This window comes from Lichenostomus cassidix, unplaced genomic scaffold, assembly GCF_008360975.1.
Source record: "Lichenostomus cassidix isolate B80296 unplaced genomic scaffold, HeHo_3.0 HiC_scaffold_58, whole genome shotgun sequence".
NCBI classification, from domain to species: domain Eukaryota; kingdom Metazoa; phylum Chordata; class Aves; order Passeriformes; family Meliphagidae; genus Lichenostomus; species Lichenostomus cassidix.
This window is the reverse complement of record NW_028147528.1, coordinates 1-23,056: the sequence shown is the minus strand read 5'-3', so window position 1 is coordinate 23,056 and position 23,056 is coordinate 1. Positions and strand designations below refer to the sequence as shown.

At 42.7% G+C, this 23,056-nt stretch overlaps 1 protein-coding gene and 1 long non-coding RNA gene across 2 annotated transcripts; both read left to right on the top strand.

Moving 5' to 3' along the window:
- Window positions 1–348: 348 nt before the first annotated feature.
- Window positions 349–21,810, top strand: LOC146422209 (CLK4-associating serine/arginine rich protein-like; the record flags this gene model as incomplete). Its single annotated transcript, XM_085046715.1, has 11 exons — window positions 349–564; window positions 2,477–2,574; window positions 3,675–3,776; window positions 5,331–5,410; window positions 8,790–8,874; window positions 9,983–10,131; window positions 14,196–14,292; window positions 16,993–17,071; window positions 18,174–18,247; window positions 19,932–19,973; window positions 21,535–21,810. Coding segments are annotated over exons 1-11 (1,181 nt in total), but the record flags the coding sequence as incomplete, so codon positions are not given.
- Window positions 612–1,652, top strand: LOC146422210 (uncharacterized). The gene is made up of 3 exons (XR_014848225.1): window positions 612–1,410; window positions 1,451–1,493; window positions 1,619–1,652. It is a non-coding gene; the product is annotated as an uncharacterized LOC146422210 (long non-coding RNA).
- Window positions 21,811–23,056: the final 1,246 nt, after the last annotated feature.

Genomic DNA, 23,056 nt, shown 5'->3' with positions numbered 1-23,056 from the left:
GGAAGCCTCTGGAACCTTCCGGAAACCGTCTGGAAAGCTTCTGGAACCTTCTGGAAAGCTTCTGGAAAGCTTCTGGAACCTTCTAACAACCTCTAGAAGTCCCTGGAAGCCTCTGGAACCTTCCGGAAACCGTCTGGAAAGCTTCTGGAACCTTCTGGAAAGCTTCTGGAAAGCTTCTGGAACCTTCTAACAACCTCTAGAAGTCCCTGGAAGCCTCTGGAACCTTCTGGAAACCCTCTAGAACCTTCTGGAACCTTCTGGAAAGCTTCTGGAACCTTCTAACAGCCTCTAGAAGTCCCTGGAAGCCTCTGGAACCTTCCAGAAACCTTCTAGAACCTTCTGAAACCTTCTGGAAAGCTTCTGGAACGCCTCTGGAAAGCTTCTGGAACCTTCTAACAGCCCCTAGAAGTCCCTGGAAGGTTCCGGCAGCCTGTGGAACATTCTGGACCCTCCCGGCGGGGCGGGATGTGGCACGAGGCGCGGAAGCACGAGCGCAAGCTGCGCGGGATGATGGTGGATTACAAGAAGCGGGCCGAGCGGCGCCGCGAGTACTACGAGAAAATCGTGAGCTGCCGGGGGGGAGAAACCGGTTTGGGCCGGTTTGGGACCAGTTTGGGATGAGTTTGGGACCAGTTTGAACCAGTTTGGACCAGTTTGGGATGAGTTGGGACCAGTTTTGAACCAGTTTAGACCAGTTTGGAGCAGTTTGGGACAGTTTGGGATGAGTTGGGACCAGTTTGGGATGAGTTGGGACCAGTTTGGACCAGTTTGAACCAGTTTGGGATGAGTTGGGACCAGTTTGGACCAGTTTGGGATGAGTTGGGACCAGTTTGGGACCAGTTTGGAGCAGTTTAGACCAGTTTGGGAGCAGTTTAGACCAGTTTGGGACCAGTTTAGACCAGTTTGAACCCAGTTTGGGACCAGTTTAGACTAGTTTGGAGCAGTTTGGGTCCAGTTTAGACCAGTTTGGAGCAGTTTGGGACCAGTTTGAATCAGTTTGGAGCAGTTTGGGACCAGTTTGAACCCAGTTGGGACCAGTTTGGACCAGTTTAGACCAGTTTGGAGCAGTTTGGGACCAGTTTAGATCAGTTTGGAGCAGTTTGGACCAGTTTAGACCAGTTTGAACCAGTTTGAGGGGTTCTGGACCAGTTTGGAGCAGTTTGGGATCAGTTTGAACCCAGTTTGGAGCAGTTTGGGACCAGTTTAGACCAGTTTGGAGCAGTTTGGGACCAGTTTGGGATGGGTTGGGACCAGTTTAGACCAGTTTGGGACAGTTTGGGATGAGTTGGGACCAGTTTGGGACCAGTTTAGACCAGTTTGGAGCAGTTTGGGACCGGTTTGGGTCCAGTTTAGACCAGTTTGAAACCAGTTTGAACCAGTTTGGGACCAGTTTAGACCAGTTTGGGACCAGTTTGGGGCAGTTTGAACCCAGTTGGGACCAGTTTGGGAGAGTTTGAACCAGTTTAGACCAGTTTGGGACCAGTTTGGGATGAGTTGGGAGCAGTTTGAACCCAGTTTGGGACCAGTTTAGACCAGTTTGAACTAGTTTGAGGGGTTCTGGACCAGTTTGGGATGGTTTAGACCAGTTTGGAGCAGTTTGGGACCAGTTTGAACCCAGTTTGGGACCAGTTTGAACCAGTTTAGACCAGTTTGGACCAGTCTGAAGGGTCCCTGACCAGTTTGGAGGGTTCTGGCTCCCATTTTTCCTTGGAATTCTGTCCCAGAATTCCTCTTTTCCCTGAATTTTGGGTTCCCAATTTTCCTCGGAATTCTTCTTTATTCCCTGAGTTTTGGGTTCCCAATTTTCCTTGGAATTCTTCTTTTTCCCTGAATTTTGGGACTTCATTTTTCCTTGGAATTTTACCTCAAGACTCCCAATTTTCCTCGGAATTCAACCTGAGAATTCCGAGTTTTGTGACCCCAAATTCCCTTGGAATTTTGGTTTTTTTCCTGAATTTTGGGTTCCCATTTCTCCTTGGAATTTCACCTTGAGGCTCCCAGTTTTCCTTGGAATTCTTCTTTTTTTTCCTGAATTTTGGGGCTCCCATTTTTCCTTGGAATTTTGCTCCAGAACTCCTCTTTCCCCTGAATTTTGGGATCCCAATTTTCCTTGGAAATCTTATTTTTCCTGACTTTTTTGCCCACCGATTTTCCTTGGAATTCTGCTCCCCAATCCCTCTTTTCCCAGGGTTTCTTCCCAGAATTTCTCCCCCCTATTCCCAGATTTTCTCCCCTTATTCCCACTATTTTTCCCATTCCCTAACCCCATAATTTTGGGATTTTTCCAGAAGAAGGACCCAAAGAAATTCCAAATTTCCTTGGAATTCCGCCCCAGAACTCCCCTTTTCCCCAGAATTCCAGCTCTCCCTTTCCCATCTCCCCAATCCCCCTTTTCCCAGAATTTCTCCCACCCCCTCGGGGATCATTCCCAATTTTTTCCCCATTCCCTGACCCCATAATTTTGGGATTTTTCCAGAAGAAGGACCCGGCGCAGTTCCTGCAGGTTCACGGCCGAGCCTGCAAGGTGCACCTCGACTCTGCCGTGGCTTTGGCTGCCGAGAGCCCTGTCAACATGTGAGTGAGAAAGTGGGAATTTTATCCAGGAATTTTGAGGGAATATTGAGGGAATTTTGGGGGGATTTTGGGGAGATTTTGGGGGGATTTTGTGGGAATTTTGAGGGGATTTGGAGAAAATTTTGGAGAGATTTTGAAGGATTTTGGGGGAATTTTGAGGGACAGTTGAGGGAATTTTGGGGAAATTTTGAGAGAATTTGGGGGGAATTTGAGGGAATTTTGGGGGAATATTGAGGGAATATTGAGGGACAATTGAGGGAATTTTGGGGGCATTTTGAGGGAATTTTGGGGAATTTTCAGGGGAATTTTGAGGGAATATTGAGGGAATATTGAGGGAACTTGGAGAGAATTTTTCGGCAATATGTGGGGAATTTTGAGGGGATTTTGGGGGAATTTTTGAATTGAGAATTTTGAGGGATTTTGAGAGAATTTTGAGGAGAATATTGGGAATTTGGAGGGAATTTGGGGGAATTTTGGTTGAATTTTGAGGGACTTTTTGGGGAAATTTTGGGGGAGTTTTGATGGGAATTTTGGAGAGATTTTGGGGGAATTTGGAGGCAATTTTGGGTTTTTTTTGGCGGGAATTTTGAGGGGAATTTTGGTTGAATTTCGAGGGAATTTGGAGAGAATTTTGAGGGAATTCTGGGAGGATTTGGGGGGAATTTTGAGAGGATTTCTTTTGGGAATTTGGAGGGAATTTTGAGGGAATTTTTGGTTGAATTTTGAGGGAATTTTGAGGCGATTTTGAGGGAATTTGGGGGCAATTTTGGGGTAATTTGAAAAAAATTTTGAGGGAATTTTTGTTGAATTTTGAAGTAATTTGGAGAGAATTTTGAGGGAATTTTTGGAGGCAGTTTGGAGGGAATTTTGGGTGAATTTTGAGGGAATTTTTGGAGGCAGTTTGGAGGGAATTTTGGGTGAACTTTGAGGGAATTTTTGGTTGAATTTTGAGAGTATTTTGAAAAAATTTTGGGTAAATTCTCAGGAATTTTTCCCCCAACCATCTCCCGTTTTTCCCCCACCACCAAGCTGCAAATCCCACCCATCCCAGGCTGTAATTCCCTTTTTTTTTCCCATCCCAAATCCCATTTTTCCCCCAGGATGCCCTGGCAGGGAGATACCAACAACATGATCGACAGGTTTGATGTCAGAGCTCACCTCGACTTCATCCCCATGTACAGCCCGGCGCTGCTCAGCCCCACGTAAGGAAATCCCAAAAATTCCCAAAGATTTGGGGGTGGGATTGGTTTGGGAGTCCTAAATGCAATGGTTTGAGCCCCAAAATCCCAAAAAAATCCACCTTTTGAGCCCCAAAATTCCCCTTTCTATCCATGAGATGCACCTTTGGTTGCTGGAAATCTGCTTTGGATCCCTAAAATCCATATTTAATCCCTAAAATCGCAGTTTTTCTCCCAAAATCCCCTCAGAATTCCCGTTTTTCAGCTCCCCACAGCAGGAATCCGACGAGCGCAACTGCAACTGCAAGGCCAGTGACCCCAAAAATCCACTTTTTCCCCCCCAAATTCATCTTTGAATCCATAAAATCCACTTTGGATCCTTAAAGTCCATATTTAATCCCTGAAATCCCAGTTTCTCTCCCAAAATACCCTCAGAATTCCTGTTTTTTCAGCTCCACACAGCAGGAATCCGACGAGCGCAAAAGCAACTACAAGGCCGTAAATCCCAAAAATCCACTTTTTTCCCCCAAAAATCCCCATTTTTTTCTCCCAAACTTACTTTTGCACTTTAACATCCACCTTTAATTATTGAAATCCCAGTTTTTCTCGCAAAATCCCCTCAGAATTCCCGTTTTTCAACTCCCCACAGCAGGAATCCAACGAATGCAAATTCAACTGCAAGGCTGGAGACACCAAAAATCCACCTTTTTTCCCCCAAAATCCACCTTTTTTTTAGGACAAAATCTCTCTTTAGACTACAAAATCCATCTTTAATCCCGAAAATCCCAGTTTTGATCCCAAAATCCCCTCAGAATTCCCATTTTTTCAGCTCCCCACAGCAGGAATCAGTCGAGCGCAAATGCAAGTCTGAGGGGGGAGACCCGAAAAATCCAACATTTTCCCCCCAAAATCCACCTTTTTCCCCCAAAATCCCCAATGTTTTAGGACAAAATCCCTGTTTGGACCCTAAAATGCATCTTGAACCCTGGAAATCCCAGTTTTTCTCCCAAAATCCCCTCAGAATTCCCGTTTTTCAGCTCCCCAGAGCAGGAATCCGACGAGCGCAAATGCAACTACAAGGCCGCAAACCCCAAAAATCCACTTTTTTTGCCCCCAAATCCCCACGTTTTTAGGATAAAATCCCTCTTTGGACCCCAAAATCCATATTTAATCCCCAAAATCCCAGTTTTTCTCCCAAAATCCCCTCAGAATTCCCATTTTTCAGCTCCCCACAGCAGGTATCAGATGAGCGCAAATGCAACTACCAGGCTGGCGACCCCAAAAATCCACTTTTTTCCCCTCAAATCCCCATAAAATCCCTCTTTAGACCCCAAAATCCACCTTTAAACCCTGGAAATTCCAGTTTTGATCCCCAAATCCCCTCAGAATTCCTGTTTTTCAGCTCCCCAGAGCAGGAATCCATCCAGCGCAAATGCAAGTCTGAGGGGGAAGACCCCAAAAATCCACTTTTTTCCCCTCAAATCCCCATAAAATCCCTCTTTAGACCCCAAAATCCATCTTTAATCCCCAAAATCCCAGTTTTTCTCCCCAAATCCCCTCAGAATTCCTGTTTTTCAGCTCCCCAGAGCAGGAATCTGACGAGCGCAAATGCAATTACGAACGTTACCGCGGCCTGGTGCAGAACGACTTCGCCGGCAGTGAGTTCCTTTTTATTTTCCTTTTTCCCCTTTTTTTTCCCTAAATTCTTTGGGAATTCCAACCCCTCTGGGGGATCTCAGGGATTCAGGGAAAAGAGGGAGGAATGGGAAGGAAAAAATGGGGAGAAATGGAGGGAAATGGGGAGAAGGGAAATGGGAAAAATGGGGGAAAAATGGGAATTTAAAATGGGGAGAAATGGGAAAAAATGGGAATTAGGGAGGGAATGGGAAAAGAAAAATGGGAATAAAGGAGGAAATGGGAAATTTAAAAGTGGGAATTAGGGAGGGAATGGGAAAAATGGGAATTAGGGAGGGAATGAGAAAAAGAAATTTTCCATTTTTAAAATTCCCTTTCCTCCCTTTATTCCCATTTTTTACTCACCTCCCCCCCTTTCATTCCCATTGTTCTTTTTCCCATTTTTCCTCATTTTTTCCCCATTTTCCCCCATTATTTTCCCCCATTTTTCCCTCATTTTTTCGCCATGATTTTTCCCCATTTTTCCCATGTTCCCCATTTTCCCCATTTCCCCCCATTTTCCCCCATTTTTCCACCTTTTTTCCACCTTTTTTCCCCCACTTTTTACCCTTTTTCCCCTAATTTTCCTGATTTTTCCCCATTTTCCCCATTATTTTTCCCCACTTTTCCCATTATTTTCCCACTATTTCCAATTTTTATTTTTTTATTTCCCATTTTTTCCTCATTTTTCCCCATTTTTCCCCATTTTCCCCATTATTTTTCCATTTTTTCCCCATTTTTCCACCTTTTTTCACTTTTTTCCCCCACTTTTTGCCCTTTTTTCTCCATTATTTCCCCATTATTTTTCCCCATTTTCCCATTTTCCCCATCTCCCCATTTTTCCCATTTTTTCCCCATTTTTTCCCCATTATTTCCCCTATTATTTTTCCCCATTTTCCCCATTATTTTTCCATTTTTCCCCATTTTTCCACCTTTTTTTCACTTTTTTCCCCCGCTTTTTGCCCTTTTTTCCCCATTATTTCCCCATTATTTTCCCCATTTTTCTACCGTTTTTCCCCATTTTTTCCCCTTTTTTCCCCCATTATTTCCCCCATTTTTCCCCATTTTTCCACCTTTTTTCCACCTTTTTCCCCCCATTTTTCCCCCCTTATTTTCCCCATTTTTCCCCCATTATTTCCTCCCATTTTCCCCATTATTTTCCCCATTTTTTCCCCATTATTTTCCCCATTTTTTCCCCATTTTTCCCCCATTTTTCCCCATTATTTTCCCCATTATTTCCCCATTTTTTTTCCCCATTTCCCATTCCCCATTATTCCCCATTTTCCCCCCATTTCCCCATTTTCCTCCATTTCCCCATTTTTCCATTTTTTCCCCATTTCCCACCTTTTTCACCTTTTCCCCCCACTTTTTGCCCTTTTTTCACTATTTTTTCCCATTTTGCCCATTTCCCCCATTTTTTTCCCATTTCCCCCATTATTTTCCCATTATTTCCCCATTTCCCCCATTATTTTTCTCCATTTTTCCATTATTTTCCCATTATTTCCAATTTTTATTTTTTTATTTCCAATTTTTCCCCCATTTTTCCCCATTTTTCCCCATTTCCCCATTTTCCCCATTATTTTTCCATTTTTTTCCCCATTTTTCCACCTTTTTTCACCTTTTTTCCCCCATTTTTCCCATTTTTCCCATTATTTCCCCATTATTTCCCCATTATTTCCCCCATTATTTTCCCCATTATTTTTCCCCATTATTTCCCCATTTTCCCCCCCATTTTCCCCATTTTTCCTCCATTTCCATTTTTACCATTTTTTCCCATTTTCCACCTTTTTCCCCATTTCCCCCCTTTTTCCCCATTATTTCCCCCATTTTCCACCTTTTTTCACCTTTTTCCCCCAATTTTCCCCCATTTTTCCCCATTATTTTCCCCATTTTTCCCATTATATTTCCCCATTTCCCCCATTATTTTCCCATTATTTTCCCATTATTTCCAATTTTTTTTTATTTCCAATTTTTTCCCCATTTTTCCCCATTTTTCCCCATTATTTTCCCCATTATTTTCCCCATTATTTTTCCCCATTTTCCCCATTTCCCCCATTATTCCCCCATGATTTCCCCCCATTTTCCCCATTTTTCCTCCATTTCCCCATTTTTACCATTTTTCCCCATTTTCCCACCTTTTTTCACCTTTTTCCCCCCACTTTTTGCCCTTTTTTCACTATTTTTTCCCATTTTGCCCATTTCCCCCATTTTTTCCCATTTCCCCCATTATTTTCCCATTTTTCCCCATTTCCCCCATTATTTTTCCCCATTTTCCCTCATTATTTTCCCATTATTTCCAATTTTTATTTTTTTTTTCCCATTTTTCCCTCATTTTTCCCCATTTTTCCCCATTTTCCCCATTATTTTCCATTTTTTCCCCATTTTCCACCTTTTCACTTTTTTCCCCCACTTTTTGCCCTTTTTCTCCATTTTTCCATTATTTTCCCCCATTTTCCCATTTTCCCCATCTCCCCATTTTTCCCATTTTTTCCCCATTTTTTCCCCATTATTTCCCCTATTATTTTTCCCCATTTTCCCCATTATTTTTCCATTTTTCCCCATTTTTCCACCTTTTTTTCACCTTTTTTCCCCCCTTTTTGCCCTTTTTTCCCCATTATTTCCCCATTATTTTCCCCATTTTTCTACCTTTTTTCCCCCATTTTTTCCCACTTTTCCCCCATTATTTCCCCCATTTTTTCCCATTTTTCCCCTTTTTTCCACCTTTTTCCCCCCATTTTTCCCCCCTTATTTTCCCCATTTTCCCCTTATATTTCCCCATTTTCCCCATTATTTTCCCATTTTTCAATTTTTTAATTTCCATTTTTTCCCCATTTTCCCCATTATTTTCCCCAATTTTCCCATTTTCCCTTTTTTTCCCCACATTTTCCCCATTATTTTCCCATTATTTTCCCATTTCCATTTCCCCATTATTCCCCCATTATTTCCCCATTTTCCCCATTTTTCCTCCATTTCCCCATTTTTACCATTTTTTCCCCATTTTTCCACCCAATTTTCGCCGTTTTCCACCTTTTGTCCCCATTTCCCCATTATTTCCCCATTATTCCCCATTATTTCCCCATTATTGCCCCATTTTCCCCATTTTTTTCTCCATTTTCCCCATTATTTTCCCATTATTTCTAATTTTTTTTATTTCCAATTATTTCCCCATTATTTCCCCATTATTTCCCCATTTTTCCCCATTTTCCCCATTTTTCCACCTTTTTTTCACCTTTTTTCCCCCACTTTTCGCCCTTTTCCACCTTTTTTTCCCTATTTTTTCCCCATTTTTCCCATTTTTTCCCCATTTTTCCCCATTTTTTTCCCATTTTTCCCCATTTTTTCCCCATTTTTCCCCATTTCCAGTCTCGGAGGAGCAATGTCTCTACCAGATCTACATCGACGAGCTCTACGGCGGCCTGCAGAGACCCAACGAGGACGAGAAGAAAAAGTGAGAAAAATTGGGAATTTGGGGGAATTTGGGGAGGAAAAAGGTTGGGAAAGATCCCAGTTTGGGAAAACCAAATCATTCTGGTTTTTCTGGATTTTCCCAATTCGGGAGAACCAAATAATTCTGGTTTTTTTCCCTCATTTCTGTGATGGAATTTCCACCAAAATCATCCTGGGAAAAGCTCTGGTTTTTAGAATTCCACCTCAAAATCCCATTTTCCTTTAGAATTCCAGTTCGGAAATCCCATTTTCCATAAATATTTCACCTTAGGTTTCCCATTTTTCCTCCCAAAATCCCATTTTTTCTCCCCAAAACCCCATTTTTCCTTCAAAATCCCATTTTTTTCCACCAAAATCCAATTTTTCCCCCCAAACATCCCATTTTTCCCCCCAAAATCCCATTTTTTCGTGGAATTCCACCTTAGAATTCCCATTTTTTCCTCCCAAAATCCCATTTTTCCCCCCAAAATCCCATTTTTTCCCCTCAAAATCCTGTTTTTCCCCTCAAAATCCCATTTTCCCTTAGAATTCCACCTCAGAAATCCCATTTTTCTGCCAAAATCCCATTTTTTCTCCTCCAAATCCCATTTTCCCTTAGAATTCCACCTTAGAAATCCCAATTTTCTCCTCAAAATCCCATTTTCCCCCCAAAAAATCCCATTTCCTCTTAGACTTCCACCTTAGAATTCCCATTTTTTCCCTCAAAATCCCATTTTCCCTTAGAATTCCACCTTAGAAATCCCATTTTTCCCCCAAAAATCCCATTTTTTCCCCCAAAACCCCATTTTTCCCATATAAATTCCATTTTTTCCCCTCAAAATCCGATTTTCCCTTAGAATTCCACCTTAGAAATCCCATTTTTCCCCCCAAAATCCCATTTTTTCCCTTCAAAATCCCATTTTTTCCCCCCAAAATCCCATTTTCCCTTAAAATTCCAATTTGCACATTCTATTTTTCATCACAAAAATCCCATTTTTCCTCAGAATTCCACCTTAGAAATCCCATTTTCCATTAAAATTCCACCTCAGAAACCCCATTTTTTCCCCCCAAAACCCCATTTTACCCCCAAAAACCCCAATTTTTTTGGGATTTTCCCCCAAATTTGCCAGGCTGGCAGAGAAGAAAGCTTCCATCGGCTACACGTACGAGGACAGCACTGTGGAGGAGCTGCAGAATTCCCTGGAAAAGAGACCTGGAGAGGAGGAGGAGTCGGAGGAAGAGTCCAACTCCGACGGGGATGAGGTCATCCCGGATATTGGTAACGGGAATTTGGGAATTTTGGGAATTTTGGGGATTTTTCTGTGGATTTTTGGGGGAATTCCGGGATTTTTCTGTGGATTTTTGGGGGAATTCCGGGATTTTTCCGTGGATTTTTGGGGATTTTTCTGTGGATTTTTGGGATTTTTCTGTGGATTTTTGGGGTTTTTCTGTGGATTTTTGGGGATTTTTCTGTGGATTTTTGGGGTTTTTTACGTAGATTTTTGGGATTTTTCTGTGGATTTTTGGGGATTTTTTCACACATTTTGGGGTTTTTCCATGGATTTTGGGACTTTTCCATAGATTTTGGGGTCGTTCCAGGCAGAATTCTAGGATTTTTCTGTGGATTTTGGGATTTTTTCCATGGATTTTGGGGATTTTTCCATGGATTTTGGGGTCATTCTGGGCAGAATTCCAAGATTTTTCCATGGATTTTGGGCAGAATTCCAGGATTTTTCCATGGGTTTTGGGATTTTTCCATGGGTTTTGGGGGAATTCAGGGATTTTCCAAAGCGCCCAGGGGAGGAGGAGTCGGAGGAAGAGTCCAACTCCGACGGGGATGAGGTCATCCCGGATATCGGTAACGGGAATTTTGGGGATTTTGGGGATTTTGGGATTTTTCTGTGGATTTTTGGGGATTTTTCCGTGGATTATTGGGGAATTTTCCGTAGATTTTGAGAATTTTGGGGTCCAAATTCCATGGATTTTGGAGATTTTTCCATGGGTTTTGAGGTCGTTCTGGGCAGAATTCCAGGATTTTTCCATGGATTTTGGGGTCGTTCCAGGATTTTTCCATGGATTTTGGGGTCGTTCCAGGCAGAATTCCAGGATTTTTCTGTGGATTTTGGGATTTTTTCCATGGATTTTGGGGATTTTTCCATGGATTTTCGGGTCATTCTGGGCGGAATTCCAGCATTTTTCCATGGGAATTCCAGGATTTTTCCGTGGGTTTTGGGGTCGTTCCAGGATTTTTCCATGGGTTTTTCTGTGGATTTTTGGGATTTTTCCATGGATTTTGGGGTCGTTCCAGGATTTTTCCGTGGGTTTTGGGGTCGTTCTGGGCGGAATTCCAGGTTTTTTCAATGGGATGGATTTTGGGGTCATTCCAGGATTTTTCCATGGATTTTTGGGTCATGAATTCCAGGATTTTTCCTTGGGAATTCCAGGATTTTTCCGTGGATTTTGGGGTCCAAATTCCATGGAATTCCAGGATTTTCCCGGATATTTTTCCCTGTTTTTCCCAGACGTGGAGGTGGAATGGGGATTTGCATGGATTTTGGGGTCATTCTGGGCAGAATTCCAGGATGTTTCCATGGATTTTCCATGGATTTTTCCATGGATTTTTCTACGGATTTTCTGTGGGTTTTGGGATCATTCTGGGTGGAATTCCAGGATTTTTCCCTGGATTTTTCCGTGGATTTTGGGGTCGTTCTGGGCGGAATTCCAGGATTTTTCCATGGGAATTCCAGGATTTTTCCATGGATTTTGGGGGAATTCCAGGATTTTTCCATGGGAATTCCAGGATTTTTCATGGGGTGGATTCTGAGGTCATTCCAAGCAGAATTCTATGGATTTTTCCATGGATTTTCCCTGGATTTTTCCCTGCATTTTTCCATGGTTTTTGGGATCATTCTGGGCAGAATTCCAGGATTTTCCCATGGATTTTTCCCTGGATTTTGGGGTCATGAATTCCAGGAGTTTTCCATGGATTCTGGGACTTTTCCTTGGATTTTGGGGTCCAAATTCCATGGAATTCCAGGAGTTTTCCGTGGGTTTTGTGGTCAAGAATTCCAGGATTTTTCCATGGAATGGATTTTGGGGTCCAAATTCCATGGAATTCCAGGATGTTTCCATGGATTGTCCCTGGATTTTTCCATGGATTTTGGGGTGGAATTCCAGGATTTTTCCTTGGGAATTCCAGGATTTTTCCATGGCTTTTGGGGTCCAAATTCCAGGATTTTCCATGGATTTTCCCAGATATTTTTCCCTGTTTTTTCCAGACGTGGAGGTGGAATGGGGATTTGCATGGATTTTGGGGTCATTTTGGGCAGAATTCCAGGATTTTTCCATGGATTTTCCATGGATTTTTCCATGGATTTTTCCATGGATTTTGGGGTCGTTCTGGGCAGAATTCCAGGATGTTTCCATGGATTTTCCATGGATTTTTCCCTGGATTTTTCCATGGATTTTCTGTGGGTTTTGGGATCATTCTGGGTGGAATTCCAGGATTTTCCCCTGGATTTTGCGGTCATGAATTCCAGGATTTTTCCATGGATTTTTCTGTGGATTTTGGGGTCGTTCTGGGTGGAATTCCAGGATTTTTCCATGGGTTTTGGGGGAATTCCAGGATTTTTCCATGGGAATTCCAGGATTTTTCATGGGGTGGATTCTGAGGTCATTCCAAGCAGAATTCTATGGATTTTTCCGTGGATTTTTCCATGGATTTTTCCATGGAGTTTTCCATGGATTTTCCCTGGATTTTTCCCTGCATTTTTCCATGATTTTTGGGATCATTCTGGGCAGAATTCCAGGATTTTCCATGGATTTTTCCCTGTTTTTCCCAGACGTGGAGGTGGAATGGGGATTTGCATGGATTTTGGGGTCATTCTGGGCAGAATTCCTGGATTTTTCCATGGATTTTGGGGTCATTCTGGGCAGAATTCCAGGATTTTTCCATGGGAATTCCAGGATTTTTCCGTGGGTTTTGGGGGAATTCCAGGATTTTTCATGGGGTGGATTCTGAGGTCATTCCAAGCAGAATTCTATGGATTTTTCCATGGATTTTCCCCTGGATTTTTCCATGGATTTTCCTCTGGATTTTTCCCTGCATTTTTCCATGGTTTTTGGGATCATTCTGGGCAGAATTCCAGGATTTTCCATGGATTTTTCCCTGTTTTTCCCAGACGTGGAGGTGGAATGGGGATTTGCATGGATTTTGGGATCATTCCGGGCAGAATTCCAGGATTTTCCCGGATTTTCCATGGATTTTTCCCTGGATTTTTCCATGGATTTTCTGTGGGTTTTGGGATCATTCTGGGTGGAATTCCAGGATTTTTCCATGGGTTTTCGGGTCCAAATTCCATTAAATTCCAGGGTTTTTCATGGGATGGATTTTGGGGTCATGAATTTGAGGATTTTTCCATGGATTTTTCTGTGGATTTTGGAGTAATTCTGAGAGGAATTCCAGGATTTTTCCATGGATTTTGGGGGAATTCCAGGATTTTTCATGGGATGGATTCTGGGGTCATGAATTCCAGGATCTTTCTCTGGATTTTTCCATGGATTTTCCATGTGTTTTGGGGTTGTTTTGGGTGGAATTCCAGGATTTTTCCATGGATTTTTCCAGGATTTTCCCCTGGATTTTTCCATGGACTTTTCCATGGGTTTTGGGGTTATTGTGGGCAGAATTCCCGGATTTTTCCATGGGTTTTCCTGGATATTTTTCCCTGTTTTCCATACATGGAGGTGGAATGGGGATTTGCATGGATTTTGGGGTCATTCTGGGCAGAATTCCAGGATTTTCCCATGGATTGTCCCTGGATTTTTCCATGGATTTTGGGGTGGAATTCCAGGATTTTTCCTTGGGAATTCCAGGATTTTTCCGTGGATTTTGGGGTCCAAATTCCAGGATTTTCCATGGATTTTCCCCTGGATTTTTCCATGGAGTTTTCCATGGATTTTCCTCTGGATTTTTCCCTGGATTTTTCCATGGTTTTTGGGATTGCTCTGGGCAGAATTCCAGGATTTTCCATGGAGTTTTCCCTGTTTTTCCCAGACGTGGAGGTGGAATGGGGATTTGCATGGATTTTGGGGTCATTCTGGGAAGAATTCCAGGATTTTCCCGGATTTTCCATGGATTTTTCCCTGGATTTTGGGGTGGAATTCCAGGATTTTTCCATGGCTTTTGGGGTCCAAATTCCATGTAATTCCAGGATGTTTCCATGGATTTTCCCTGGATTTTTCCATGGATTTTGGGGTGGAATTCCAGGATTTTTCCATGGATTTTGGGGTCCAAATTCCATGGAATTCCAGGATTTTCCATGGATTTTTCCCTGTTTTTCCCAGACGTGGAGGTGGACGTGGATGAGCTCAACCAGGAGCAAGTTGCTGATCTCAACAAACAGGCGACGACCTACGGAATGGCCGAGGGAGACTTCGTCAGGTGAATCCCCAAAAAAAACCTGGAAAATCCCAAAAAAACCTGGAAAAACCTCGGGAAAAACCTCGGGAATAACCTCGGGAATAACCTCGGGAAAAGCCGGAATCCTGGGCTGGAAGTTCCACCAAAACCATCCTGGTTTTCCTTGGGATTTTATCCGATTTTTTCTGTTTTTCCTTCTGATTTTTTCCCATTTTTCTTTGGGATTTTATCGCATTTTCTTTGAGATTTTATCCCATTTTTCTGTTTTTCCTTCTGATTTTTTCCCATTTTTCTTTGGGATTTTATCGCATTTTCTTTGAGATTTTATCCCATTTTTCTGTTTTTCTTTCTGATTTTTTTCCTGTTTTTCCATGGGATTTTATCCCTTTTTTCCTTGGGATTTTATTCTGTTTTTCTTTGGGATTTTATCCCATTTTTTGGGGGGATTTTATCCCATTTTTCCATTTTCCTTTCTGATTTTTTTCCGTTTTTTCCTTTGGGATTTTATCTCATTTTTCTTTGGGATTTTATCCCATTTTTCCATTTTTCTTTCTGATTTTTTCCTGTTTTTCTTTAGGATTTTATCGCATTTTTCCTTGGGATTTTATCGCATTTCTCTGTTTTTCCTTCTGATTTTGTCCTATTTTTCCTTTGGGATTTTATCCCTTTTTTCTTGGGATTTTATCTCGTTTTTCCTTAGGATTTTATCCCATTTTTCCATTTTTTTTCTGATTTTTTTCCCGTTTTTCCTGGGTTTTTATCCCGGTTTTTCTTGGGATTTTTTCCCATTTTTCTTTCCTTGGAGAACCCAAACCCTTTCCCAGTTTCCCTTCTCCAAACTCCCAAAAATCCCAAAATCCCAAAACCCCAAAAAGTCCCAAAAATCCCAAACTCCCAAAAATCTTAAAATCCCAAAAATCCCAAAAACCCCAAACTCCCAAAATCCCCAAACTCCCACTTTAATCCCATTTTTTTTGGGAAAAGGATGCTGAGGAAGGACAAGGAGGAAGCCGAGCAAAGCCTTTGGGGAAAATTCCAGAAATCCCAAACTCCCAAACTCCCAAAAATCCCAAACTCCCAAAAATCCCAAAACCCCCAAACTCCCCAAAACCCCAAACTCCTAAAAACCCCAAACTCCCAAAAACCCCAAAATCCCAAAAACCCCAAACTCCCAAAAATCCCAAAATTCCCACTTTAATCCCATTTTTTTTGGGAAAAGGATGCTGAGGAAGGACAAGGAGGAAGCCGAGCAAAGCCTTTGGGGAAAATTCCAGAAATCCCAAATTCCCAAAAATCCCAAATTCCCAAAAATCCCAAACTCCCAAAAATCCCAAATTCCCAAAAATCCCAAATTCCCAAAAAACCCAAAACTCCCAAAAATCCCAAACTCCCAAAAATCCAACTCCCAAAAACCCAAAAATCCCAAAACCCCCAAACTCCCCAAAACCCCAAACTCCTAAAAACCCCAAAATCCCAAAAATCCCAAACTCCCAAAAATCCCAAACTCCCTAAAATCCCAAAAAACTCAAAAATCCCAAAAACCCCAAACTCCCAAAATCCCAAAACCCCCAAACTCCGAAAAACCCCAAAATCCCAAGAACCCCAAACTCCCAAAAATCCCGAAATTCCCACTTTAATCCCATTTTTTTGGGAAAAGGATGCTGAGGAAGGACAAGGAGGAAGCTGAGCAAAGCCTTGGGGGAAAATCCCAAAAATCCCAAAATCCCAAAAACCCAAAAATCCCAAAAACCCAAAAATCCCAAAATTCCCACTTTAATCCCATTTTTTTGGGGAAAAGGATGCTGAGGAAGGACAAGGAGGAAGCCGAGCAAAGCCTTTGGGGAAAATTCCAGAAATCCCAAATTCCCAAAAATCCCAAATTCCCAAAAATCCCAAAGTCCCAAAAACCCCAAAATCCCAAAAATCCCAAAGTCCCAAAAATCCCAAACTCCCAAAAATCCCAAACTCCCAAAAATCCTAAAATCCCAAAAAACTCAAAAATCCCAAAACCCCCAAACTCCTAAAAACCCCGAAGTCCCAAAAATCCCAAAATCCCAAAAACCCCAAATTCCCAAAAATCCCAAGAACCCCAAACTCCCAAAAATCCCAAAATTCCCACTTTAATCCCATTTTTTTGGGGAAAAGGATGCTGAGGAAGGACAAGGAGGAAGCCGAGCAAAGCCTTTGGGGAAAATTCCAGAAATCCCAAATTCCCAAAAATCCCAAATTCCCAAAAATCCCAAACTCCCAAAAATCCCAAACTCCCAAAAATCCCAAAACTCCCAAAAATCCCAAAACTCCCAAAAATCCTAAAATCCCAAAAAACTCAAAAATCCCAAAACCCCCAAACTCCCCAAAACCCCAAAGTCCCAAAAATCCCAAAATCCCAAAAATCCCAAACTCCCAAAAATCCCAAATTCCCAAAAATCCCAAATTCCCAAAAAACCCAAAACTCCCAAAAATCCCAAACTCCCAAAAATCCAACTCCCAAAAACCAAAATCCCAAAACCCCCAACTCCCAAACACTCCTAACAAATCCCAAACTCCCAAAAATCCCAAACTCCCCAAAATCCTAAAATCCCAAAAAACTCAAAAATCCCAAAAACCCCAAACTCCCAAAATCCCAAAACCCCCAAACTCCGAAAAACCCCAAAATCCCAAGAACCCCAAACTCCCAAAAATCCCAAAATTCCCACTTTAATCCCATTTTTTTGGGAAAAGGATGCTGAGGAAGGACAAGGAGGAAGCCGAAGCGATCAAAAACGCCAAAGCCTTGGAGGAGGAGAAAGCAATGTACTCGGTGAGATCCCAAAAAACCGGGAATTCCTCCGGAAAATCCCCAAAAACTCTGGAATTCCCAAAAAACCGGGAATTCCTCCGGAAAATTCCCAAAAAAACTTTAAAAAAATCAAAAAAACCTCTGGAATTCCTTGGGAAAATCCCCAAAAAACCTCAGAAAATCCAAAAAAACTCAGAAAATTTAAAAAAAACAATAAGGAATTCCATGGGAAAACCCAAAAAAACTGGGAAAATCCCAAAAAAACTGGGGAATTCTTTCAGAAAATCCCAAAAAATGCGGAAAATACCAAAAAACTTGGTAATTCCTTTGGAAAATTCTAAAAGCTCAGGAATTCCTTCAGAAAATCCCAAAAAAACTCTGGAATTCCCAAAAAACTCAGGAACTCCTTGGGAAAATCCCAAAAAACTGGGGAATTGCTTTGGAAAATCCCAAAAAACTGGGGAATTGCTTTGGAAAATCCCAAAAAAACTATGGAATTCCCAAAAAACTCGGGAATTCCTCAGGAAAATCCCAAAAAACTTGGGAAAATCCAAAAAAACCTGGGGAATTGCTTCAGAAAATCCCAAAAAACTCAGGAATTCCTTGGGAAAACCCAAAAAAACCTTGGAAAATAAAAAAAAAAACGGGGGAATTCTTTCAGAAAATCCCAAAAAAACTCGGAAAATCCCCAAAAACTAGGGAATTGCTTTGGAAAATAAAAAAAACTTGGGAATTCCTTCAGAAAATGCAAAAAAAAATTGGGAATTCCTTTGGAAAATCCAAAAAAACTCAGGAATTCTTTCGGAAAATCCCAAAAACTCAGGAATTCCTTGGGAAAATCTAAAAAAACCTCAGAAAATCCAAAAAAACTTGGGAATTCCATTGGAAAATCCAAAAAAACCTCAGAAAATCCAAAAATACTGGGGAATTCCTTCGGAAAATCCAAAAAACCTCCGGAATTCCTTGGGAAAATCCCAAAAACTCAGGAATTCCTTTGGAAAATCCCAAAAAACCTGGGGAATTGCTTCAGAAAATGCCAAAAATCTTGGGAATTCCTTTAAAAAATCCCACAAAACTCTGGAATTCCTTTGGAAAATCCCAAAACCCTTTTCCCACCCCGCAGGGTCGCCGATCCCGCCGGCAGCGCCGGGAATTTCGGGAGAAGAGGCTGAAAGGTCGGAAAATCAGCCCACCCAGGTGAGATCCCGGGCTGGGGGGAATTCCCAGTTCATCCCAGTTCATCCCAGTCATCCCAGTGATCCCAGTGATGTTCCCAGTCATCCCAGTCCATCCCAGTTCATCCCAGTCAGTCATCCCAATGATCCCAGTCCATCCCAGTGATCCCAGTGATGTTCCGTCATCCCAGTTATCCCAGTCATCCCAGTTTATCCCAGTTCATCCCAGTGGTCATTGCAGTGTTCCCAGTCATCCCAGTTCATCCCAGTCATCCCAGTGATGATCCCAGTGATCCCAGTTCATCCCAGTCCATCCTAGTCATGATCCCAGTGATGATCCCAGTCATCCCAGTGATCCCAGGCAGTCATCCCAGTGATCATCGCAGTGATCATCCCAGTTCAATCCCAGTTCATCCCAGTTCATTCCAGTCCATCCCAGTGATCCCAGTTCATTCCAGTCCATCCCAGTGATCCCAGTTCATTCCAGTCCATCCCAGTGATCCCAGTTCATCCCAGTTCATTCCAGTCATCCCAGTGACCATCCCAGTCCATCCCAGTGATCCCCGTTCATCCCAGTCCATCCCAGTAATCCCAGTCATCCCAGTGATCCCAGAGATCCCAGTCCATCCCAGTTCATCCCAGTTCATCCCAGTCCATCCCAGTTCATCCGAGTTCATCCCAGTGATCATCCCAGTCCATCCCAGTGATTGATCCCAGTCCATCCCAGTCATCCCACTTCATCCCAGTCCATCCCACTTCATCCCAGTTATCCCAGTCCATCCCAGTGATTCATCCCAGTGATTCATCCCAGTTCAATCCCAGTCCATCCCAGTTCAGTTCAATCCCAGTTCATCCCAGTTCAATCCCAGTCCATCCCAGTTCAGTTCAATCCCAGTTCATCCCAGTTCAATCCCAGTCCATCCCAGTTCAGTTCAATCCCAGTTCAGTTCAATCCCAGTTCATCCCAGTTCATCCCAGTTCAATCCCAGTCCATCCCAGTCATCCCAGTCCATCCCAGTCCATCCCAGTGATCTCATTTTCCCCCCAATCCCAACTTTTTCTCCCCTAAATCCCCATTTTCCCCCAAATCCTGATTATTTTCCCCCAATCCCAATTATTTTTCCTCCAATCCCAACTTTTTCTTCTCCAATCCCAACTCCTTTTTTCCCCAAATGCCAACTATTTTCCCCCAATCCCCACATTTCCCCCAAATCCCCACATTTTTCCACAAATCCCCATTTTCCCACAAATCCCCATTTTTCCCCAAATCCCCATTTTTTCACCCCCAATCCCAACATTTTTCTCCCAAATCTCCCACATTTTTCCCCAAATCCCCATTCTTTTTCCCCCTAATCCCCATTTTTTCCCCAAATCCCCATTATTTTTCCTCTCTAATCCTAGTTCCAATTCTTTCTTCCCAATCCCAATTATTTTTCCTCTCTAATCCCAATTTTTCCCCAATCCCTATTTTTTCTCCCCAAATCCCCACAGTTCCCAAATCCCCACATTTTCCCCTAATCCCCATTTTTCCCCCAAATCCCCATTTTTTCCCCCAAATCCCCATTATTTTTCTCCCCAATTCCGAACTATTTTCCCCCCAATCCCAATTTTTTTCCCCCCAATCCCAATTTTTTCTCCCCAATGCCAACATTTTTCCTCAAATCCTGATTATTTTCTCTCTTTAATCCCAATTTTTTCTTCCCCAGCTACGCTCGCCGAGACAGCCCGACCTACGATCCTTACAAACGGTAAAATCCGGGAATTTCCCTCCCAAAATCCGGGAATTTCCCTCCCAAAATCTGGGAATTTCCCTCCCAAAATCTGGGAATTTCCCTGCTGAAATCCAGGAATTTCTGAGCTAAAATTTCCCTCCCAAAATCCAGGAATTTCCTGCCAAAATCCGGGAATTTCTGTGCTAAAATTTCCCTGCTGAAATCTGGGAATTTCCCCATTCCGAAATCTGGGAATTTCCTGCCTAAATCTGGGAATTTCCTTCCCAAAATCTGGGAATTTCCCTCCCAAAATCTGGGAATTTCTGTGCGTTTCCTTCCCAAATTCTGGGAATTTCTGTACCAAAATCCCAGCACAATTTCTGTGCTGAAATCTGGGAATTTTCCTACCAAAGTTTGGGAATTTCCCTCCCAAAACCCACGAATGTCCGTGCTGAAATCTGGGAATTTCTGTGCTGAAATCTGGGAATTTCTGTGCTGAAATCTGGGAATTTCCCTCCCAAAATCCACGAATTTCCCTATCAAAATCTGAGAATTTCCCTCCCAAACAAGGGAATTTCTGTCCCAAATTTTGGGAACTTCTGTACCAAAATCTACGGATTTCTGTGCTGAAATCAGTGAATTTCTGGGAAATTCCCTCCCAAAATCCGTGAATTTCTGGGAATTTCCCTCCCAAAATCTGGGAATTTCCTTGAATTTCCCTCCCGAAATCTGGGAATTTCTGGGAATTTCCCTCCCAAAACCCGGAAATTTCCACAAATTTCTCTCCCAAAACCCACAGATTTCCGGGAATTTCCCTCCCAAAATCGGAGAATTTATGTGTCGAAATCCACGAATTTCTCTACCAAAATATGGGAATTTCCTTACCGAAATCCAGGAATTTCCCTCCCAAACCCCATGAATTTCCAGGAATTTCCCTCCCAAAATCAGAGAATTTCTGTGCTGAAATCCGGGAATTTCCCTACTGAAATCTCGGAATTCCCTCCCAAAATCTGGGAATTTCTTTGAATTTTCCTCCCAAAATCTGCAAATTTCTGTACCAAAACCAGGGAATTTCTGGGAATTTCCTTCCCTTACCCGGGAATTTCCCTCCCAAAATCCGGGAATTTCCCTCCCAAAATTCAGGAATTTCCCTCCCAAAATCAGTGAATTTCCGTGCCGAAATCTGGGAATTTCCCTCCCAAAACCCAGAAATTTCCTTGAATTTCCCTCCCAAAACCCGTGAATTTCCGGGAATTTCCCTCCCAAAATCGGAGAATTTCTGTGCTGAAATCCGAGAATTTCCCTCCCAAAATCTGGGAATTTCCGTGTCGAAATCCGTGAATTTCCAGGAATTTCCCTCCCAAAACCCATGAATTTCTGGGAATTTCCCTCCCAAAATCCGCGAATTTCCTGTCGAAACCCACGAATTTCCCTCCCCAAAACCCGGAAATTTCCAGGTATCATTTCCCTCCCAAAACCCTGGAATTTCCGCGACTTTCCCTCCCAACCCCGGAAATTTCCTGCCGAAACCCGCGAATTTCCGGGAATTTCCCCCCCCAAAAATCCGGCGATCCCCGGCGCTCGTTTCCCGCCGCAGCTCGCCGTCGGACTCGAGCTCCGACTCCCGCTCTCGCTCTCGCACTCCCTCCGTGGGCCACGAGGAGAAGATCACCTTCATCACCAGCTTCGGCGGCAGCGACGACGACGCGGCCGCGGCTCCGCCGGGAGGAGTTCCCGGGAAAATCCCCGGGAAAAGCTCCGCTTCCCGGGAAAAGCAGCGCTCGGCGCAGCCGGGAGGCTCGGCGACGGGACACAGAGCAGCAGCCCGGTCCGTGACTTTGCTGTTTCCTCTTTATTTCCTCTTTATTTCCTGGTTATTTCCTGTTTTTCCTGTTTTTTCCTGGTTGTTTCCTCTTTATTTCCTGGTTGTTTCCTGGTTGTTTCGTGGTTATTTCCGGGTTGTTTCCTGGTTATTTCCTAGTTATTTCCTGGTTGTTTCCTCTTTATTTCCTGGTTGTTTCTTGGTTGTTTCCTAGTTTTTCCCATTTTTTTCCTTGGTTTTTCCTGTTCTTTCCTGGTTTTCCCCTTTTTTCCGCCTTTTTTTCTTCTTTTTCCCTATTTTTCCCGTCGTTTTTCCCCTTTTTTTTTCTGGTTTTTTTCCCTGTTTTTCCCTTTTTTTCCCCTGGTTTTCCCTAGTTTTTCCCTTTAGTCTCAGCCGGGAGGCTCGGCAACGGGACACAGAGCAACAGCCCGGTCCGTGACTTTGCTGTTTCCTGCTTATTTCCTGGTTGTTTCCTCGTTATTTCCTCTTTATTTCCTGGGTTTTCCTCTTTATTTCCTGGTTTTTCCTGCTTTTTCCTGGTTATTTCCCAGTTATTTCCTGGTTTTTCCGGTTTTTTTTCCTATTTTTTCCACCATTTTTTTTCTCGGCTTTTTTCCTGTTTTTCCTGGTTTTTCCCATTTTTTCCCATTTTTTTCTCGGTTTTTTTTCCCTGTTTTACTCCTTTTTTCACGTTTTTTTCCTGGTTTTTCCCTGGTTTTCCCGAGTTTTTTCCCTATAGTCTCCAGAGCCGCCACCTTGTTATTTCCTCGTTGTTTCCTCTTTATTTCCTGGTTTTTCCCCTTTTTTCCCATTTTTTCCTTGGTTTTTCCTGTTATTTCCTGTTTTTTCCTGGTTTTTCCCTCTTTTTCCACCATTTTTTTTCCTGTTTTTTCCTCTTTTTCCCTATTTTTCCCATAGTTTTTCCCTGTTTTTTCCCTTTTTTTTTTCTGTTTTTTTCCCAGTTTTCCCCATTTTTTCCTTGGTTTTTCCTGTTATTTCCTGTTCTTTCCTGGTTTTTCCCTCTTTTTCCACCATTTTTTTTCCTGTTTTTTCCTCTTTTTCCCTATTTTTCCCATAGTTTTTCCCATAGTTTTTCCCATAGTTTTTCCCTGTTTTTTCTCCTTTTTTTTTCCTGTTTTTTTCCCCTGTTTTTCCCCTTTTTTCCCCTGGTTTTCCCCTGTTTTCCCTGGTTTTTCCCTTTAGTCTCAGCCGGGAGGCTCAGCAATGGGACACAGAGCAACAGCCTGGTCTGTGACTTTGCTGTTTCCTGATTATTTCCTGGTTTTTTCCTGGTTGT